The sequence below is a fragment of the Maylandia zebra genome, linkage group LG20, assembly GCF_041146795.1.
Source record: "Maylandia zebra isolate NMK-2024a linkage group LG20, Mzebra_GT3a, whole genome shotgun sequence".
Lineage (NCBI taxonomy): Eukaryota > Metazoa > Chordata > Actinopteri > Cichliformes > Cichlidae > Maylandia > Maylandia zebra.
This window is the reverse complement of record NC_135186.1, coordinates 12,953,243-12,975,441: the sequence shown is the minus strand read 5'-3', so window position 1 is coordinate 12,975,441 and position 22,199 is coordinate 12,953,243. Positions and strand designations below refer to the sequence as shown.

Here is a 22,199-nt window from a genome sequence, read left to right as displayed (position 1 = left end):
ACTGTCTGAGACAAATGTTATTGAAACATTTATCATTGTTCAGCGCTTTCAAAGAGAATATGAATTGTGTTCAGATTCAGATCACAATAACATTAAAAGGCTTTTATTTTCAGGGGCATCACCTTTATATTGAGAGACTTTGAACACTTACCTGGTGGTACTATGAAGATGCACCAAAACACCTGCCGTAAATAGTGAAAGCAGTGTTGGTTTGGAAAGACTGATTTCGACAATAAAGTGTTATTTTAAAATGACAGTGTGACAACATTAGTGTTTATAATCACAGACACTAAGAAACTGCTTGGCATTAAAATGCAAACATATAAAAACCTATTTTTAACCCACAACTGCATGAAGTTCGTGAAGCTTTGAAAGTTTAAAACGCAGCTTTTGCTGTGTGTCCAATTTAACCCTTTAATATCTTGGCTATTTTTTGAAATTCCCACCTCGACAAATACAAAACTGAGCCACTGTTGAGTCAAAAATCGAATCTTAATTTTAAGATTAGACTTAACTAACTGTTACGGGGTCATTGGATCAGATTGGGTTTGCCGTGTAATCTCGCCCTTCGGTGATCTGGGACATCGCAGAATACATGCTGTCATGCCGGCCATGCTTGTTGTCTTTTTTGAGATCTTGCAGTTCCAGCAAGAGAATGTAAACAGATGCAACAAAGTATTTTGCCAGACCAGAAGAGAAAACAAGAGACGGAGCTAAGCACGGCTTTTTGCACAGACCATCACTGTTCTAATCTAATGAGCTTCATGTTGTATTGCAAAGAAAATATATATTTTCTTACTTCCTTTATGTCTATTTATTAGGTTTTGTTGCACTGATGTAACCGGAGCCTTGTCGTCTCGTCTCTCTATATGCTGCACTGGATATAGCAGAGATGACAATAAGAAGTTTACTTTGACTTTGATGTTATTAATGTATTTTTTCTTGTCACCTCCGGCTGAAAACAGCTAAATAAAAGGACAGTGATCACAAAAACGTCATAGTGTTATCCTTAGTTATGCTGCAATAGGTGTAGGCTGCCGGGGGATTCTCATGATGCACTGAGCATTTCTTCTTCAGTCACCTTTCTCAATCACTATGTGTTAATAGACCTCTCTCCATTGAATCATACTTCCACAGCATGTCTTTTGTTCTGTCTTCCTTCTCTCACCCCAACCGGTTGTAGCAGATGGCTGCCCCACCCCCCCGAGCCTGGTTGTGCCGGAGGTTTCTTTCTGTTAAAAGGGAGTTTGTCCTTCCTACTGTTGCCAAAGTCGTTGCTCATCTTTGGGATTGTTGGGTTTTTCTCTGTATAGGGAGTGCAGAATTATTAGGCAAGTTGTATTTTTGAGGAATAATTTTATTATTGAACAACAACCATGTTCTCAATGAACCCAAAAAACTCATTAATATCAAAGCTGAATGTTTTTGGAAGTAGTTTTTAGTTTGTTTTTAGTTTTAGCTATTTTAGGGGGATATCTGTGTGTGCAGGTGACTATTACTGTGCATAATTATTAGGCAACTTAACAAAAAACAAATATATACCCATTTCAATTATTTATTTTTACCAGTGAAACCAATATAACATCTCCACATTCACAAATATACATTTCTGACATTCAAAAACAAAACAAAAACAAATCAACGACCAATATAGCCACCTTTCTTTGCAAGGACACTCAAAAGCCTGCCATCCATGGATTCTGTCAGTGTTTTGATCTGTTCACCATCAACGTTGCGTGCAGCAGCAACCACAGCCTCCCAGACACTGTTCAGAGAGGTGTACTGTTTTCCCTCCTTGTAAATCTCACATTTGATGATGGACCACAGGTTCTCAATGGGGTTCAGATCAGGTGAACAAGGAGGCCATGTCATTAGTTTTTCTTCTTTTATACCCTTTCTTGCCAGCCACGCTGTGGAGTACTTGGACGCGTGTGATGGAGCATTGTCCTGCATGAAAATCATGTTTTTCTTGAAGGATGCAGACTTCTTCCTGTACCACTGCTTGAAGAAGGGGTCTTCCAGAAACTGGCAGTAGGACTGGGAGTTGAGCTTGACTCCATCCTCAACCCGAAAAGGCCCCACAAGCTCATCTTTGATGATACCAGCCCAAACCAGTACTCCACCTCCACCTTGCTGGCGTCTGAGTCGGACTGGAGCTCTCTGCCCTTTACCAATCCAGCCACGGGCCCATCCATCTGGCCCATCAAGACTCACTCTCATTTCATCAGTCCATAAAACCTTAGAAAAACCAGTCTTGAGATATTTGTTGGCCCAGTCTTGACGTTTCAGCTTGTGTGTCTTGTTCAGTGGTGGTCGTCTTTCAGCCTTTCTTACCTTGGCCATGTCTCTGAGTATTGCACACCTTGTGCTTTTGGGCACTCCAGTGATGTTGCAGCTCTGAAATATGGCCAAACTGGTGGCAAGTGGCATCTTGGCAGCTGCACGCTTGACTTTTCTCAGTTCATGGGCAGTTATTTTGTGCCTTGGTTTTTCCACACGCTTCTTGCGACCCTGTTGACTATTTTGAATGAAACGCTTGATTGTTCGATGATCACTCTTCAGAAGCTTTGCAATTTTGAGACTGCTGCATCCCTCTGCAAGATATCTCACTATTTTTGACTTTTCTGAGCCTGTCAAGTCCTTCTTTTGACCCATTTTGCCAAAGGAAAGGACGTTGCCTAATAATTATGCACACCTGATATAGGGTGTTGATGTCATTAGACCACACCCCTTCTCATTACAGGGATGCACATCACCTAATATGCTTAATTGGTAGTAGGCTTTCGAGCCTATACAGCTTGGAGTAAGACAACATGCATGAAGAGGATGATGTGGACAAAATACTCATTTGCCTAATAATTCTGCACTCCCTGTATGTATTATTGTAGGGTCTACAATATAAAGCGCCTTGAGGCAAATGTTGTTGTGATTCGGTGCTGTATAAATAAAACTGAATTGAACTGAGTAGAGACCAATGAACCTGTTTGACATTAAAATTATTATGACCAAAAACTTAAATCCTCTATTTATTGAAGCTTCAAGTAAGAACGGCCTGTCCACATAGCCTATTTTCACTGACAAATGTAACAATCAACTGTCATATATTCAACACTGCACGGTTTAGCTAGTGAGCCACTTTTTGCCAATGTGTTAATTACACTATTCAAGTCAACAAAATGACTTTCACTGAGCAGAAGTAGGAATTACAATAACAGATACACCTGAAAAAAAAAACAAAACAAAAAAAACAGAGACTCTAAAGTTATCACCCATGTTAAAAGTAATATCTGCTACAGGCAGAAAGCTTGTGTGAGTGAAGAGAAATAAAGACATCTGATATTGTCTCCCTCTCTTTCCTTATCACAGAAATAACAGCGAGATATAAAAGTTTCTACTTTTATATCTTGTTAGACATTCATTAGTCTGTTTCACACAACCTGGACCATTACCATAATATGAAAACACATCACTCACACACCCTCTCCTTCACATTTATGGCAACATAAAACAAACATGCTGTAAGCGTCCGCATTCACAAACAGGCTGACTCAAATACAGACGGAAGAATACATCCACACAGCACTAATGATGTCTGAACACACCAATTGTTACTATTAAAGTCAGACCGAGTTGTGAATGAATCATACTATAAAAACTGAAACGTTCCTCGAACTGAGACTTTAATAAGCCTCACGTCTCTGAAAACATATGCACATAGATAATGGATGATAATGAGTTAGGGGACAAAGATTTAACAACTGATATCAAGAAAGTGTCACCAGTTTCATTTGTACTTCATAGCCATTTGAGTTTCGCACAGAAAATTCATGACTTTTGTCAAAATTAAAAGATAAGACGCATATTAACCAGACCTCCTCAATACTACATGTAACAACAGCGGCATACAAAAAGCACCATAACTAAAAGACTGTTTAAAAAAAGAAAAAAAAGAAAAAAATAGAAAAGCCAAACAAAGTTTTACGTGGCTCTCTCGCGCTCTCTCTTCCTGGAGTAGCGGTTTGATGTAATAGTGAGTAATAACACCATTTCTGTGCCAAGGGCAGGCGCAAGGTCCCATCATGTGTGCGTTTTAATAGCAACACATTAAAATGGAGCAGCTTTCATTCTGGGTTCAGGACACGTAGGGCTTTCGTGACCACAGGGGCTTCAACAAAGGGAGCTGACGCAACGGCCTATCAAAGTTTGCCGTGCCTTGGATCTCCACAGGTGACACGACTGTCTTCACGAGTTGACAAGATTATGCTCAAAGAAGCCGCGCTGCTTTTCTTCGCAGGCGATTTTAGAAACTGTATATCACTTGGAGGCAGTTTCGATCAGAAGACTTTCTTTTGGCTGTCGCTGGTTGCGGCTGGTTGGCATTGGAGGCTTCTCACCCTTTGTCTTTCCAGTGATGTCTCGTGCAGCACTGCATGTGCTTATCCTTACTTACTTTGAAGTCTCACATTTGCATCGGTGGAATCAGTGGACTTAATTATCTTCAGAGCAGAGTTACATTTCAGTTCAAACAGCAAGTGAAAGATAAAAGTTTTAGTAAATGTTTTTTCGCCTACTGTACACCTCAGGAAATAACGTGAGAAAATACAGATCTCTCTGCTGCTGCTTTGACAAAAAGCATTATGACCATCAATGAGTCAAAAGTGTAGTTTCCACAGTTCCTCCCCTCAGAAGCTTTTGTCTTTAATTCTATAACTTTATTTTAAAAAAAAGTGAAATAAGTACTTGTAATTCTAATGGATTGAAGATCATTAAAGACCGAGTGCGTTGCAAACAACACAAAATTCTGGATTTTTCCAATGCAAACTTGTTGTGTAACGTATACACACATCAAAAACGTTGTGGGTTTTTTTTTTTCTGAATAATATCATCCCCAAGAAACACAGGGTGAAAAAATTAGTTTGAGGCAGGGACCCAACACTTTCTCACTCCCAAAGCGTAACATTTTACGCTAAGTGACAAACCGTTGATATGTTACACTTCTGGGCACCTGACACGTTCATATATTACGAAATCAGAAAAATCAGGAAACAGGAAACTGCTTGGAATGAATACAGAAGAGGATTAGGGCCACTGGAAATAAAAGTGGGAACGTCTTTTTTTTTTTCTTCTTTTACAGAATTCTGAGAAAAAAATCAGAGTTCTAGAAAAGAAGAAAAAAACTAGATGTCCCATAGTCCCATAACCCGGCGTGTGGCATAAGAACGTGGACGGTCACCTTTCGCGTTCCTCAGGAACGCCGCGGGACTTGACAAAATGTCACTGTATTACGCCTCGGGAGTGAGAACGTGCTGAGAGACCACATCTCAGGAAGTGGAGAGATCCTTTCAGAGACCCAGAGCGACGTCTACCTCTGTATCTAAACTAGTATTATTTTACTATTGCCATATCATTGTATATTTAGCACGGGAATGTCTTGAGCCACAGCACACCTGTAAATTGCAGCGGTCTGACTGGTCAGATCTGTTTATTCAGATCGGAAAAATCGGAAAAATCAAGCTTTTTTGAAAAAAAATAAACGCAGCAAATTTGTCCATTTAATCCAAAAACAGCTGCAAAAACAGGTGAGTTCAAAGATTATTTAAAAAACACAAACTTGCGTCCTTTTTAAGCTATAATGTATTATTTATATATTAGATTCATTAAAACACTGCTACACAATGAAAATTCAAAAATGAGGGCTAAATCATTTTATCACGCTTAAAATTCTCCTCAATTAAGGTGCTGTGATACGAGACCACAACTCAACCAGTTTAAAGAACTCACTTCTTTATTAAGGAAAAAAATCATCAGAGGTGGTTTCTATTAATTTCCAATGCAGCATCATTGTTAGTTAGTTATATTAAAAATGTTTCTGTTATTTGGAGCACACTCAGACTCATGTGAAAGGTCACCAAGCTCATTCCTGTCTTTCCATGAACCTGGAAACTTTTTCACATTAACTGTAGAAAATGTGACCAATGAGTCTGAGTGTGTTGCTTTTTATTTCAGTTTTGATGCATTTGTGTGGGAGGGTGTCAAAAAAAAAAAGGCTGAATGTTTTTAATTATGTGTGTTACTCACACAGAGTGGATCAGACACCTGTAGAGTAATAGATGCCATTTACTCTCACATTCTACACTACAAAATGCTAAATGACCCAGTACTCCACAGTCAAGTACAAAGTGACAACTGTCAAAAAGCAGCTACACACAGAACAGCCGTACAAGCATCTGAAAGTATCCTAGCATGCTCTCTCACACATACACTATCTGTATATCTCAAAGCCGGTCATGTTCACAGTGGGTGGTACCAACTTTTAAGTGTGCAGCCTTAACAGGCAGACACACTTACTTACCTTGGTGATCTTGGGGTGGGTGCAGCGGCTGTTTCCAGATGTGGCGTGCATCCACCCTCCACCTTCTGCCAGCTGGAGGGGGAGGTGGGAATTGCCTCCTCCGGTGCACTCCTGCCTGAGGGAACACTTCCTGTCCTGAACACACCAACCGCACTCAAACCTGGGGTTGGCCTTCAGGCACATACCACAGCTGTCCCGCAATGCCCTGCACTTGTACAGGTGAGCTGGTGGAGAGACAGAAACATATGCAATAGGATTTGAGCTGTAATCAAACATTATTGTAAAGCAGTTGCTGTGAAGGATAAAATTATGGTCAAAGGGGTGAACAACAGTCATAATAATGGCTACCTTTGCTTGGTAGGAATTAATTTATGGCTATGGCATGTAAAGGTTTACACAAATGGCATGCTAGTCACCCCGTTTCCAAAATCAGTGTGAAAATGATGTTCTGTTGTCATTTTTGCTCATGTGTTTGAGATCATTATCCTGTTGCATGACCTACTTTAGGTAAGTGTAACTGTCAGACAGATGGCTTAACATCTGACACGAGAATACTGTGAACAGAGGGTTTATGGTCAACTCAGCAGCTGCAAGGTGCCCAGGTTCTGTGGCTGCAGAACACCACCGAGCTTGACAGAGGGTATGAGCTGTTTGTGCTGATGTGCTGTGTTTGAGTATTCAGGCCAAATATCTCCACTTTGGTCTCGCCTGTCCAATGGACATTGTTCTAAAAGGCCTTTGGCTTTTTCAAATGCAATTTTGCAAAGTTAAGCCATGGTGACATGGTCTTTATCTTGGAAACCCTCCAGAAAAGCTAGACTTTTAGTTCTTTTTCTAATTGTGCTGTCTTGGATATTAAAATCTAAATTCTAAGGCCTGTATAGTCTGAGATTTTTTTTTTTTTTAGTTTCTCTGAGCTGTGCACTGCATGGGAGGTGGATTTGGGATTTTGGACATTTTTCTTGGATGTTTACAATGTTTGATGAATGAACGCATAACCCTTTTCAGACTGCAGCAACAATTGCTTCTTTCAGATGATTGCTGATGGTAACGCACACCACAATGCTCCAGACCAGCAAACTGCCAAAACTCCTTTTTATTTTTAACATACAGTTGCTTGTGTTATGACCCAGGTCATTGGTGCTGTGTGGTGCTGTTACTGGAAGAGGGAATGAGGCCAGCTACAAATTGGGACCTGACTGGGCCGGCAGCCTCTCCTACTACTTCCTGTTTCCAGTGAGCTGCGCGTTTGGGGCCCTTGTGGCGTGTGACAGAGCTGAGCTGCAGTAAAAACAGTTTAGAGAGTCGTATCTGGACATGGTAGCTATAGGGGTGGGAAGCCGTTTCTTTTACAACCTTCTACCCGAAACTTTTGAATCAACCCGAATCGGGTTGATTCACTATAGGCAAGTTAGTTCTGATTCATTTCCAGTGTATTTTGTTTGTTGTTTTGGCCATGCCCACCCTGATGCTCGCTACCTGTCAAGTTAATAAAATGACTAGTCATTGTAAAGCTGTGGCTGTGTGATTTACTACTTTTTATTATTTTTCTTGTGTTGCACTCCAGCCCCCCCCCCCCCCCCCCCCCCCAGGCCGGTGTGTAACACTTGTGATTTGCACCATGTGGCTAAAAAAAACAAAAAACATTGACTAACAATTTTAGCTTGTTTAAATTAATAGAAAAATATCTTTTAGCGCCAAGCTAGCTCACAGCCCGATTTACAGGCTTTTATGCTAGGCTAAGCTAACTAACCACTGCCAAATTTTTCATTTAGCAAAGGCAGTCTTTACCTAATTTTTTAATTTAAGGAGAAAGCACTCCAGCAGACTTCCAAAAACAATAAATAAATGCTTCGTTTATGTATTCCAGGACCCTACATTTATCTTATTGAGCAGGCTATCTGTCATGTTTCAAATTTTGAGAAACGTTATATTCAGCATGATGTTCATGAAATATTTGATGAACAGAAAGTTTTTTAAGTTGTTCATTTGAAAGAAAGCAGCAGTGGCAAGAAAAAAAAAAGCAATCAGGAGTTTCTGTGTATGAGGAAGAGAAAGAGCAAAGGAACAGCATAAATGAATGTTAATCACCCACACAACACCTAAAACCTTCAGTAGGTGATTATTACCACTCCGAGGCTGTGCCGATGAGAAAATAACTGTTTCCGCAGATAAATGGAGGGAAAAAAAATTAACAAGCCACCAAGAGGGATATCACAGAAATTAATTCAACAGGTAATGTCTTCAAACGCCAATAGGGAATTGATAATTTGTTGTGTTAAAAAAAACAACAACACATTCCTCCCCAAACTCTGCAGAGTGGGGAAAAAAGTCATTAAAAGTAAAACTGAATAAATAAATAGATAAATAAATAAATTAAAACCTCAAACACCTAAGAAGTTGGAGGAGAGGGAGATGAAAGGAAGCAGGGAGGAGGATAAATTTTAGCTGTGCTTGTTAACAAAACAGCAACAAGGATTGTTATGAATTTAAAGATGGTGTGGGGCCCCGCGAGGCCGAGAGAATCAGAGAGAACACAGCGAGCCAAAAAAGGGAGAGGAAATGAGAGACAGAGAGAGACCTTATTCAACAGAGAGTGTGAGAGTCCATGCAAACAAGACAGCTGAACGTACCAGAAATGTTTTTTTGGTTTTCTTTTACTTCTGTTTTGTCATCTGCTTATCAGCATCATAATTATCTCAGTCGCTGCAACATTGTCAAAACCTGCCGGCAGGTTTGTTTGCCGTCACACCAGTTAAACAGATGAAGTGGAAAAACAGAGATGGGGGGGGGAGCACGAGAACATGTAACAAGCTCTTCCCGCCTTCTACTCTCTGTCAGACAGACAGCAGCCGGACTTCAAAGCGAGCCTCTTCCGTATCCATCTGCCCGCCTCGGCCCTCGGCTCGGCCTAATCTGATTAGCTACGGCTCGTCTTAAAAGTAGCGCGACGCTAATTAATCTGAACCAAATGAATGATTTAATTAACATTAACATCTCCACTTTACACCGGGGCAAATCTGGGCCGGCGCCGAGCGGCTCTGCCTCAGACGAATGACACGGCTCTGATTCAGGAAGAGGGAGACGGGGATGGAACTGGGAGGGATTATTAGAGGATGGAGAGAAGAAGAAGGGAAAAAAAGGAGGAGAACGCCTTTATGAAGACTGTATGAATGAGGACGGATTTAGAAAGCACGCTTTTAAGAAGCGTGCTGATGTTTGTGTTGTGTTTGAAGAGCAAACCGCTACCTTTGGATGCCTGCCTGCACGGATTCTCGCCAGGCACCACCACCTCGAAGTCGCAACAACAGGAACATTTGTGTCGAGTTCACACTGACATATACACCGCGTCGCAGATCCTTGGATTTCACACTCTCGGAGAAAAACGCCACTCCGTGTTATGCAAAGTACTCGCTGTGGCACACAGTCCCTGGGGCCCGATTCACAAGAGTTACCTGGATAATGTTTGCCATATCGTCAAAGCTGAATAATTGGATGTCAGAAACCCTATTATGAGTTTTATTCCAGGTTAAACCTGTAGAAACTTGTTAAAAAAAAAAGAGAAAAAATGTGCTATGTTCATAATTTGCAAAAATGACCCCCTCCCCCCTCCAAATTCTTCACAGCTTACACCTGTGAAGTGTTTATTTTCAAAGAATCAACCATGAGCTGTGAGGAAATGTGGGAATTAAAGCTAATAATGGATTATGTAACAAAAGCAGAGATTCTAACCCTTAAATAGTAAAAGCAATGTTACATTTCAGTCCTTTCTATAATTGTATATATTTCCCACCACTCTAGTTGATTTCAAACTTGTGTATTTCTTCCTCTTGCTGTGGCGTTGTGGATCATGCTTTTTGCACTATAGACCTCAGTTGAAAACTGTAAACCAGGGCTAAAAAAAGCACCAGCTCCCTGCAGCACTCTAAGAAGTTATATTACATTATATTAATCATCTTTAAAAGTTTGTCTTTTGACTGACAGAAAACAGAATTTAGCCTTCGAGAAATGGACTTTTTGCTAACTGCATTAGGGATCTCCATCCGGCTACTTGCCCGCTGGCCTTGTTACCCACTGAATTTAACCGCACACGCTGGTTTATGTGAAGCTGGACTTCTTCATTGTCATCCACTGCTGAATGATGCAGTGAAAGGAAACACACAAGCAGATTTGATTTAAGACAATAGAAACACTGTGTACCAAAGAACCTGCAAGTATTTTAATCTCTCCACAGTTTATTACCGAGGCCTTTCAAATCCAAACAGCAACAGCTGCCTAGAAAAAAAAAATGGAATAAAACAATATTTCTAAGAGAGGATCTGTCATACTAATTTCCAGCATCATCTTTTTACTGTGGGTGGCTGAGGCTGGCTCAGGAGGAAGAGTAGGGCATCTAATCAGGAGGTTAGTGGTTTGTTCCCTGGCAGTTCCAGTCTGCATGCCAAAGTATCCTTGGGGTAAAAAAGTGCTTGTGTGAATGAGAGACGCTGTGTAAAGCTGTTAAGCAGAGTTGAAAAATAATAACCAGTCCATTTACTCTTAGACTCAACTAGAGTTGCTTTGCATGAGGCACAGTTCTAATTATCTTTGTGTTACAGTGAGCTTTACCAGAGCCCCTCAACTCATGCTCATGTAAAGCCAACCGGCTTTAAATCCACGTGAGCATCTACCAGTGTAAGCATATGCTGTACTAACACATCTGAAACAATTAGAACATGGTGAAGTTCATTGTTTTGTAATTTAATTCAAAAAGTAAAAAAAAAACAAAAAAACCCACTAAATTCTGTAGTCTACTTTATAACTAATCAAATTCAGGCTTGTGACAATCAGAAATCCTGTAGCTTCAATTATCACAGTATATGTTATACGAATAATTCCCAAGATCAATCAATATGGGGCAGGGATAGCTCAGTAGGTAGTGTGGTCGCCCCATGATCGGAAAGTCGAGGGTTTGAATCCACTAAACGGCTACCCTGATGTACCCCTGAGCAAGGTACCGTCCCTACACACTGCCCCCCAGGCGCCTGATTGGTGGCTGCTCACTTCTTCAGTGAATGGGTTAGATGCAGAGAGAGTATTTTCCCCACTGGGATCAATAAAGTATGCATTATTATTAAAAAAGGCCTTACAACGATGTCCATCTCCTGAAAAGTATGTTTCTGTACTTGGTTGGAGCCTCAGTGCACTCCTACCTTCTTCTAAGTTCTTGAATAGACTTTATTGGAAAGAAGGCTGCAGCCCTCCCTGTTGCTTCAATACCTTGCTTGGATCACATCACACTTTTCACTTCCAGTAAACTTCATATTAATATACAAATATTCATATTAATATACAAATGCACTAGTATATGACAGAAACAACAAAAAGCATACCAGATCCATTTTAGCATCTATGCAATTATATAATTGTGGCTTAAAAACATTTACAATACATTAAGAGTCAAATGTCAGGCAGCACACGCAATCAAATATTTCACCTATAACCTTCCCAAAATCATGCAACTCCAGCGGTGAATACCCAAAGGTAACAGGTAACACAAACACAAAACTTTGATAGTTTGACAAATCTTAAATACACACAAACATGCTAACACTGTGGCCTTGCACAAACACAGAACCATCAGAGTTTTGTGTTACCTGTTACCTATTCAATGCTGGATTTACTATCAGCCTTTAGGATACATATATTACTGTAACTTCCTAAAAAAAACTCATGTCCAATGCTTAAAAATGTCAAAAACTTGTGTAAAACTAAAAGTCATTAAGCAAATAATCTGAATTTATACCCAAAATTTGAGCCGGCACAGCGAAGTAAAAAAGAAATTAATCAAGCATAGTGTTCAACAACTAAAACTAAATTTTTCATTCAGGAATGGAAGTAAAAAACTGTAATTTGGCATCGCAATTAAAAAAAAATAATAATGTGCTTTACTATTTTACAATTTTTTTCCCCGCTTTGTTGTAAAACGGTGAAATTTGAAAATCCATGGATAACAACAGTAATTATATTTTAGCATTCAAAATGTAATTTCAGTTAAAGAGTGTGCTCATACTGGTGGATTAACCACGATACAAACATAACAAATTATTTTGGTGATTACCAGTACAGTTAATTTAGGTCAGATTTGGCATAAACATACATCGGTTAATACTATATGGTCCAAACTCCCACTGTGTTTGAGACCTCATCTTAATTTTATTGCTGTAGTGACTGTTAGTGGTAGCAAATGTCATTATTACATTGTTTCTTCAGAATATGGATGTCTCAACAATCTTTATTATTTGATGGAGTAGCTCATTGCTCAAAGAGCAGCACCTGCAGATTCTCTGATAAATGTGGGTCTGTATTGCTTGCTTGACACTCTTCACAGTTAAAAAGTCATTAAATCTACAGTTAAAAATTACAGCAATGACTCCATCAAGCTGATTGGATAAAAATGCGATCATTTAGTTCATCGCGACAGCTACAATATTGCGCCGCACGTGCCAAACGCAGCAGGTTTAATCCCCGAGGAGGATGTCTCGGCACAGGCGGAAAACCTTAAAAGAGGAAATTTTAAACAAAAAAACACGGCACAGGCAGGAGAATTAGGTCGTGACCAATATGCAGCTAATTTCCGAGCCATCTGAAAGTGAATGGCACGTCTAACATCTGTCAAAAAGAGGTCAGATACAGCACAAAGGCTGCCAGATTAAAACGTGCAAGGGTGTCAGTTTTTTAAGAGCGAAAACAAAACGCGAGACAGAAAGCAGCAGAGAGGGTTCGTTCATCTGAGGCTGCACGTGCATCCGCAGCCAAAGACTGTATGACACACTTAAGAGCAAGACTTTTATTATCTTGTGTAATGGGACGTCTAAAATCATTAGCCTCTACCACCCAATATATTACACTTGATAAAGAATTTAGAATTGGTAATTGTTTTCCACTTCATGCACAAATAGCGATTAAAAATAATAAATCCCATCCCTCCATGTCGCTTTCTGTTTTTCTTTATCAATCCCTTTACTCACATCTACACACCCACACCCCGCCATTACGTAGCGCATTTATCAACCTGTCATCCACCCATCGCTCTTCCTCTTCATCCTTTCTTCTGCCTATTGCGTTCTCCATTTGTTTATCTTCCTCTCTAACATCCATCCCTATTAATTTCTGCGTTGGGATGTTTGTTTGTTATCATCGCTATCCATCAATCACTCCCTCTGCCCCTCTTTTCTTCTTTTAAATCCCTAATTCGTGAACAGTGTTTTGCCAAACCACTGGTACACTTTCACCTTTCTCCCTGACGGTCTGTCAAAAATGAAATTGCAGATTTCTTACGGAGGAGGACAGCTGCGCACGCTTGTTGTTGCTTCGCAGAAAATCATTACAAGCCCTTAAACAAGCGGGGCCGATTCGTCTTCTTTTTTTTTTCTTGCAGTAACAATGCTTACATGCTTCCCCAAGGGGAGATGACAATAAAGGAGGAGGCGTCAGAGAAGCACAGAGAAGAGAAAGCTCTCTACCTTGAATGTTGAACGGGTTGTCGATGACAAAGTTTCCATTCCACACCACAGACAGGTCAACCGGCAGGTCGCTGATGTCGCTGCCCTCGTAGTCGTACTGCAGGGAAGAGAAAAACAAGACCAGGAACGCGTGAGAAATTGTTCTTCTATAATGGATTGAATGCAAATTGCGAATTGTGTGGGATATAGTGTCATCTGCATAGTGATTCAGCCAGACTTGCTCGTTGCAGGCAGGGAAAGAGCGAAAGAACGCACGCGAGCGGAATTCCATATCCGCCAAAACAGACATATTTCATGGATGCACGTAGAGAAAAACAAAAAACAGATGGGTTACAGTTGAACGGGCATGGAAGAATGCAGGCGGATGAGGGGAGGGAGAGAGGCGATGCGGAAAAGGAGAGGTGGTCAAAGACGGCAAGGCAGCCAGAAATCAAAGAGTGCTATGTGTGTGAGAGGACCTTATTCATTTACACATGAGCTAAGTGGTGGGATGAGGGTAAGCGAAAGATAAGATACGGAGCGGTGTAAAGTGAAATTGGCATTTCCAATTTGCTCACTGACACACTGGATTTGGTAGATGGAGCTCAGGCATGCTGTATGGGCAATGGGGCCTGAGACATGCGCACACACACACACACAAACTTGTGATACAAACTGAACTTTTCTCCACTACTGGGGAGTTGATCTGCTGTTGTTGTTCACATCTGCTGGACAAAGTTAATAAACTCCTTTTTCTTAAACCCCCCCCCCCCATTGGAATTGCGATTGCTGCCGGGATTACTCTTAGCATCTGTTTTATTCCAATTCAGGACCTCATACTTGCTGTGGGGAGGAGGTTGAAGGAAATAATAATGTGATACTTGAGTGTTTTAAAATAAGAATAAAAATGCTGTTTTGTCGCGAAGAGCAGGTTTTTTTGCTAGTGTCATTTTTAAACCTTCTTAATCCCCAAAATTCTCTCCATCAAGGAAACGCTTGTCCAGGCTTCGCTCTTGATCTTGATATCTAGTGTCCTTCTTCTCCATCTCTGGCCACAAGATTCCTTTTCTTCTGCTCACTTATAGACAGTTACTCCAGTTGTTCCGCTGTCTATGACTTCATCTACTTGGGGAAAGCTGCCAGAAGTCACTAGTCTTTTTCCAGATTTGGTTGTACAACCCACTATTCACATTTGTATCCCGAGGCTGACAGAACTGCAGAGTGAAAGCAATTAAAAGCTTATGGGGAACCAAACTAAATGCGAATGCGCCCTTGTTCTATGGCCACAACACTACATTGTACAATCAATGATACAAACTTCCCTAGTGTCCATTTAAGGCAGGCTAAAGACTGAATTTTGGGGTTATATGACTGCTTTACATTTACCTCTCAAAGACAATCTTTTATAAAGAGTAAGATCAATAACATACAAACATACTAACCTTTGAAATAAACAGATTTGCTTTGATAGAGTAGTCACAGCTTCAGTTATGCTTCTAATGAAAAAGATGAAATACATGGACAAGTTGAGGAAAAAGAAAAACACAAACACGGGGGGAAAAAAAATCAAAGGGAACATTGTAAGCAGCCAGAGAAGAAAAAATGTGGGATTCCTGGATCTTTATTGAGACAATACGATGATGTGATGAACAATGAACCAATGAAACCACAGGATTCTGGGAGGTCAACAGCTCCAGAGAGGAGAGCTTCAACCAGAAGCACTTCTGTCACAAAGAAAAGGCTGACTGAACATATTCCCTTCCCACTAGTTCAATGTGACCCTGACGCACCATGCATGAAGTAGGCTGTTGACTTTATTAGTAACACTATTACATCCCACTGGTTGAAGGACTGTCTATGGAAACCCAATGAAACCACACGACCCACTCGCACACACATCCCCACACACTACCTTTCTTCTCTCTGCGGCGTGGCCCCCATTAAACTTTAAGAGTTTCGACTTGTCCGCCTTCCCCAAAACACTGGGCAGGCTTGTTCCCTTGTCAGTCTCTGCCCACCCCGCTGCCTGCCACATCATGCTTTATTCATGCTGTCACATGGTTTAAAATGCTGACACAAACCACATTGTGACACCGTGCCACCCAGTCACACTGAGCATCACCCACTGTCTAACTCGCTTCCTGGGGGACGCTCCGGAGTCCCAGAAAAATGGTAAGCTGATTTAACGCTGAAAAAATAAGACAGGAGGGGAGATGGAAGCCAGGGGAGAAGAGGAAACACAAAGAGACAGAAGCAGCAGAGGAGGAAGCTAAAACCACTTTAGAAATAAAGTCATTAAACAACAGGTATGCCAAGGGCCTGCAAAGCTGAAGTTCAAAAAATTTAGTAAATCAAAATGCGATTATGCACATTTTGCCATTTTAAAAACTGCAATTTAGCATTACTCACACACCCACACTGTAAAGCTAATGTCAATCCTGATATGATGTTTACACTATGAGGTTATCATGCTCAAATAAATAATGATATTTACTCGTTAGACACTGAAGATAAAGTAGAGCTGAATTTGATGGGACTGTCATCAGGTACACAGACACATGTGTTACAATGGAAAATAAGTGGACCAGTTATATTTTGGCCTGCTGATTGGACTAGATCGTTAATCAGGGGAGTTGTTAGGATTCATTGTTAGAGGAATGTAAATCAAATCAAATCAATGCTACGCTGGTCACAGCTTTTCTCTGTGGTTACGTGGCCTAACCTGACAAACTGCCACTGCGTCACGATACTACTGGGATCAAAGTTGGAACCAGTGATGTCAGTGGTTATGGGAGGGGCTACAACAGAAACTGATGCTTGTTCTATCCTTCGTGATGTTCTTCCTGTAGAATACAAGCCGGGTGATGCATCAGCCTGTGTTAGCTATTTGCTGATATATCAGTAGCAACATTTATAATAGCCGATAAAATATATTTTTAAAAAGGACAGAAGAGATGTGAGAAACACCCTTCAACTTTGTTATGAATGTTGCATAGTTTATCCACCAGAGGGCACAATGCAACTTCCTTGGTGCTAACATGCATTTCATTTTCGAACACCACAAATGCAACAAGCAGCTGAGCTGGGCAGAAAGTAAATGAGTAATACAAGAAGACTCATGAATAATTGCACATATCAAATGTTAAAGGTAATCAATTTTTTAAAAAATGCCTCCATCAAAATATCAAATACTTAAATCACCAAATATCAATATCAGTTGTAATATACTACATCGCCTTGGCTCGTCTACAAAATTTATTGCCACATAATGTTTGATTGTCACTGTCTATATGCAGGCTGCCATCAAGGAAGAACTGGCAACCAACCTGCACCACAGTGAAAACCAGTAAAAAGAATAACTTAATAAGAAATTGGTTTTATAACCTAATAAACATGTTTTTCCTCAGATAAATCAAAATGCTTGATTAACAAAAAAAAAGAATGTCAGAAGTTAACCTGCCCTCCAAATGACTGTTTTTTACTTGTTGGCAAAACATCACATTAATTTGATCATAATTCTTACAAAAAAAAATCAAAACCACATTCTTGGCTTCACGAGGAATGATTGTTGTCTTTTGTTCTCGTGATTATCAAGTTCTCCTGAATTCAATCATTCTTTTGTGTCTTTGCCATGCTGCTCTGAAGAACTTCTTCATTCTTCAGTCTAATTTAAACACCGAGTGCAGCGATACACAAACAAGTAGCCAGCATTTTTTTTTGTTGTTGTTATTTTCTAAATGCCAAAGAAAATGACTTCAGACTGAAAAGTTTTCTCTTACTTAATAGAAATGTACACAGTCAGATTATTTAAGTAACATGAGATAAGGTTTAAGCATGTAGCTGACTCTTCCATCTCAGATTGGTGGTACTGCTGCTGCCAGAAACACTGGTGTACTGGTGGAACCCCATATGTGAAAGTTGCTCTTTCCCTACTGAGAGGCCCCTCTGCTGGCCTACTGTCCCGCCTTTCCTCCCCTGAGTGCACAGAGCTGCTGGAGATGAGTAATCAGACTCATTACTAAAGCCTCTGGCCAGCTCCTTCATGTCACTGCATGTAATTAATCTACCTGAGACAACTCTCAGTGTAGGTCCCCCTAGGGAGGAGAGCAGAGGAGAGGAGGAAAAAAGAGGATGTGGTAGATGAAAGTTAGGTGGATGGAGAGAAGCTAAAGAGCAGATAAGGGGAAAGTGAGAGGAGTGGTATTAGCAACGGAGAGCAGGGATTAACAAGGACACAAGGGCAGCAATGTAGAGGCAAAGAATAAAGAGAGGAAAGGCGATGAGAGTCAGTATGGGTTGACAAGTAGAGGAAAAGAAGAACAGGTGGGGGAGTAAGAGGGAGAGAACGGGGGCAAAAAGAAAAAAATTAGTAGAGGACAGTGGTAGGAAGAGAAGTTTAACCATGGAGGAGATAAGGGACAAGAGAGGCATAGAGAGGAGGATGGGCGATGAGAGGGGACAAGGGAGGGAGGGGAGGTGACAAGAGGAGAAAAAAGAAGAGGGAAGGGGAGGAGGTGTAAAAAGTACAAGGTGAGCACAAAGCCGTCCCTGGCCTCATTACAGTAACACACCAGCCTGGCTCAGGTTCATTCGTTATCTGCTTCTGCACTCATTTATTCTCTTGCTACATGATTCGTCTCCATGGATTGCATGTCTCTATGGATTGTATGAATAGATATGGGCTGTGTGTGTGTGTGTGTGTGTGTGTGTGTGTGTGTGTGTGTGTGTGTGTGTGTGTGTGTGTGTGTGTGTGTGTGTGCATGAGAGAGAGAGGGAGACCAAGGGAGCATGCGAGCGTCTGAGGAACCGAAAAGTGCCGATGTTAACGAAACAGAGCAGCTGGCTGGAGAGAGGGGCAGAGCTAGAAAAAGCAAGACATGCACACATTTATGTGTGTGTGTCTGTGTCCATGTGCAGGTCACACTCATGTAATTAGTCATGTTGAAGGATACCTGAGTATGTGTTAAAAATATACTACTAGTGCACACACACACACAGACACATATACACTCAGCAAGTCCTCCTTTACAGTTCTACCCAATTTAATACGGGATTATCAAATAATAATAAACTGCATATGTTTAATTTTGGCTTTTGCACTGAAGAAAATAGATACCGCATCCCCTTTAATGGATGATACAACTAATTTCCCCAGTATTAAGATCACAGAGAACGTATGGTATACAGGCTACTGTAAACACTGTGTGCATGGAAGTGCAGTTAATTAGCGTCAGCAAACACGTTTTATCACAAATGTAATGGTGACCTAATTACATGCAGAACAAGAACAAAGTAAATGTAGGCTACTTAAGAGAGAGAGAATACACAGGAACAACAGTTATACCCAGCAACCTGACAAAGAGCGAAGCAGAAAAAACAGACTAAATAATCACTAAAGGAAGATGGATAAAAAGGCACAGGAGAACTCAGTCAAGACCATAATGAGGGTGGGGAAAGGAACTAAGCAGGTATGTAAAAGCAAAGAGAGCCACCTTCAAAATAAAACAGGAAGAAACTGAATGACAAAGTCATTTTAGACAAACCGTTGAATGCAGATAGTGAGATCACAGAAGGCACTGAGAAAAAGTAACCAAAACAGTAACTCAAAGGGAGAAAAAAGCTAAGGATTATAACAGAAACTAGGGATAATATCTTAGACCTTGAAAGTGAAGACTGCTCATCACTGCCTTTGTCCACTTTTAAGGCTCTGGCTGTCGGGCTACCCATGTCCATGTTGTGGTAATGTTCTTTCTGGCTCAAAATTACTTTAAATCATTCATGAGATATTTTTAAGATACGTTTGACAGATTAACGGCCAACAAGTCATTTACAAAAGGTTAAATATGGCCAACAGTTTTTTGGCAATTACTGAAAATCACTTCATGGCACAACTATTGGTTTAACATCATGCTGGGTTCTTTGCTAGCTTTGTGTTAGCATGCTACCTGTGCAGATGCTTGCTAATAGTTGCTGTTGTGATAGCAGGATAACGTGGTCCTTTCTGTCATTGAGCCAGTTTGCACTTTTTTTTCATAGTTTGCTTGTTTTTTCATGCAATAAAAAAAACAAACAACAACAGCAACATCTAAATAGCCACTCCCAAAACGTTTAACACCCCTCCACCATTGTTGTCCTCCCTCCACATAAACTGAAATCAGCTTGTTGTAGCCCAAGTGTGCAGGAAGGAAAAGACACTTTTGATGTTTTTGGTTTCTTCCGACCCACTTGCCGTGTAGGTAACTGTCTTGCAAGTAACGACATAATTGTAACTAAAGTGTGATTACTGAACAAAACGGGTATATGTGTGTATGTTCATATATATATGTGTGTGTGTGTGTGTGTGTGTGCGCATATATATATGAGGTACTGTATATATATTGAGGTTAAAATAGCTATTACCAATATAAAATCAAGTTTGTATCCGTACAGTGAATTGTTTAGTTGTCATCTTTATTTAAAAAGTATTTCTCCTCAAAACACAAGACATTGTGCATTTTTTCTTTATCAAGGTGTTTTTATGTAGCCAAACTAAGCTTTTTAGGCATACTCGGGCAACAAACAATATGTTGTTTAATTTATTTTGTAGCAACATAATAAGTGGGAGGAACTGCCAACTAGATGAATATTTTCACTGCTTGGAACATTACCTTTTACAATAAAAACAATATTACTGAGCACAGAATCATAGTAATGCCCTGCTGACAACTGTTATAGCCTGGAGTTTACAATAGTTATTGTAGGATCCTGAGGGGTGCATATCAAGGAGGTTTGTGGAGGTTGAGTAGCCAGTCCCATGGAGCTGTGTTTTTCAGTTAAACTGCACCGTTTGTTTAATGACACAGTGCTTTACTCTTAGTTAAGCGTGGACAATTGGGTGTTTTAATGTTAGATTATTTTACCTGTGACAATATGGGTGCAGTAGGTTTACAGATTGTTGGTTTACTCATTACTGAAGTGGGGGTTTTACACAAAGCCCTGCCATCTTACTGAACTTTGTCTAGTGTAACTCTCCTCTTTATTGTTTTCATTCAAGTTGAAAGTCAGAAGTGATCCAATTTGTTTTTCACTGCATCCAGCACAATAACTTGAGCTGCAACTGCCAATTATGGATCTCACTTAAAGTTATGTGAAAATTAAGAAGTAGGTGTTTGTTAAATTTGAAACTTTTGTAAGTGAAGTAGATCTAACTCCAAAAAAATAATCAGAAAAAGATTAAAAATAAAACTTTACTTGCATTTCTTTTTACTGAACCCCTCCAAAGTGGTTTAAAATAATATAGAGATCTAAATAACAATATATAATCTGCAAAAATGAACAAACTAAGTAAGCAGTAAGTTAATTACATACAAATACTTTATTTTGGAGTGCTTTATACTTATCAGTTTTAAATAGGAGGTAGTTTTTAAAAATCTTTTATTATATTCCATATACATATATGCATGTATATTCTTACTTAAAACATAGCATGTATTGTTATTGATTAGACCAGGCACTACTTGTCGAAAAATTGACTACTGTATATAAAGCAATAAGTACTACGGTAATATGGAGTGATATAATGGTATTAGCAATCACGAGACAATTTTTCTCATATAGGACTTTTAATTTTGATTTAAGCATATTTTACTATTTTACCTGTGTGAGATATTCAGCGCAAGTTTTTAGGTTGAAACAGTTTATTTCCATACTGCAGTATCACTACTACTAAAACACCTACTCTGCCACTCCTTACAGTCCTCTGTGAATGAAGGACACACCCATTACTTTTCCAAAATGTGATTAGCCTAGCAAATTAGTTGCATTTCAAAAATATTTTTACGATAAACCACTGCAGGACGAAATCATTACACTACATTGCACTGCAAAGGTATTAGCTGTGCACTCTATAACAGGTTTGTGAAAGTTAGGAAAAGTCTCCCCCTCTCTTACGGCTAGCCCAATTTGTGGACCGTGAACATTCAGTTGAACACAGTCTGTCATCCTCCCAAAATTTACTGTGCTGCTCAGAACTGTGCCAGATGCATATACTTATAGCAGGAAGATAATACACACAGCTATACACACACAACATTTGATAGCCTATGTGTGTCAGTGTAATAAATCATGTAAAGCAGGTTGCTGGTTGTTGCTGATGCTACAGTCTCTGTCTGCTCCACATGATTAGGAAGAGGATCATGTGGAGAATCTCCATATGTCTGCTTCACGTTAGGCTTGCAAACCCCTGGGGAGGCTCTGTGTGTGCATGCGTGGGTGTGTGTGTGTTTGCCCATGAACAAACCAGTAGGTATCCTCGCAGCCTGCATGCATTGCACCTGTGTGCGAATGTGCACGCTACCATGTGTTTTCCTGTGAATATTTCAGTG

The 22,199-nt window shown here is 40.2% G+C and overlaps 1 protein-coding gene across 4 annotated transcripts in view; it reads right to left on the bottom strand.

The window, feature by feature from the left end:
* The window catches only part of LOC101472406 (plexin-A1), a 314,386-nt gene that overhangs the window by 84,743 nt on the left and 207,444 nt on the right, over positions 1–22,199 (bottom strand). For all 4 annotated transcript variants that reach the window (XM_004570017.4, XM_004570018.4, XM_076877989.1 and 1 more), the window contains exons 11-12: positions 13,858–13,954; positions 6,353–6,576 (exon numbers count right to left, since the gene is read on the bottom strand). In XM_004570017.4, coding sequence (XP_004570074.1) covers positions 6,353–6,576; positions 13,858–13,954 — 321 coding nt within the window. The remainder of the gene's footprint in view (positions 1–6,352; positions 6,577–13,857; positions 13,955–22,199) is intronic.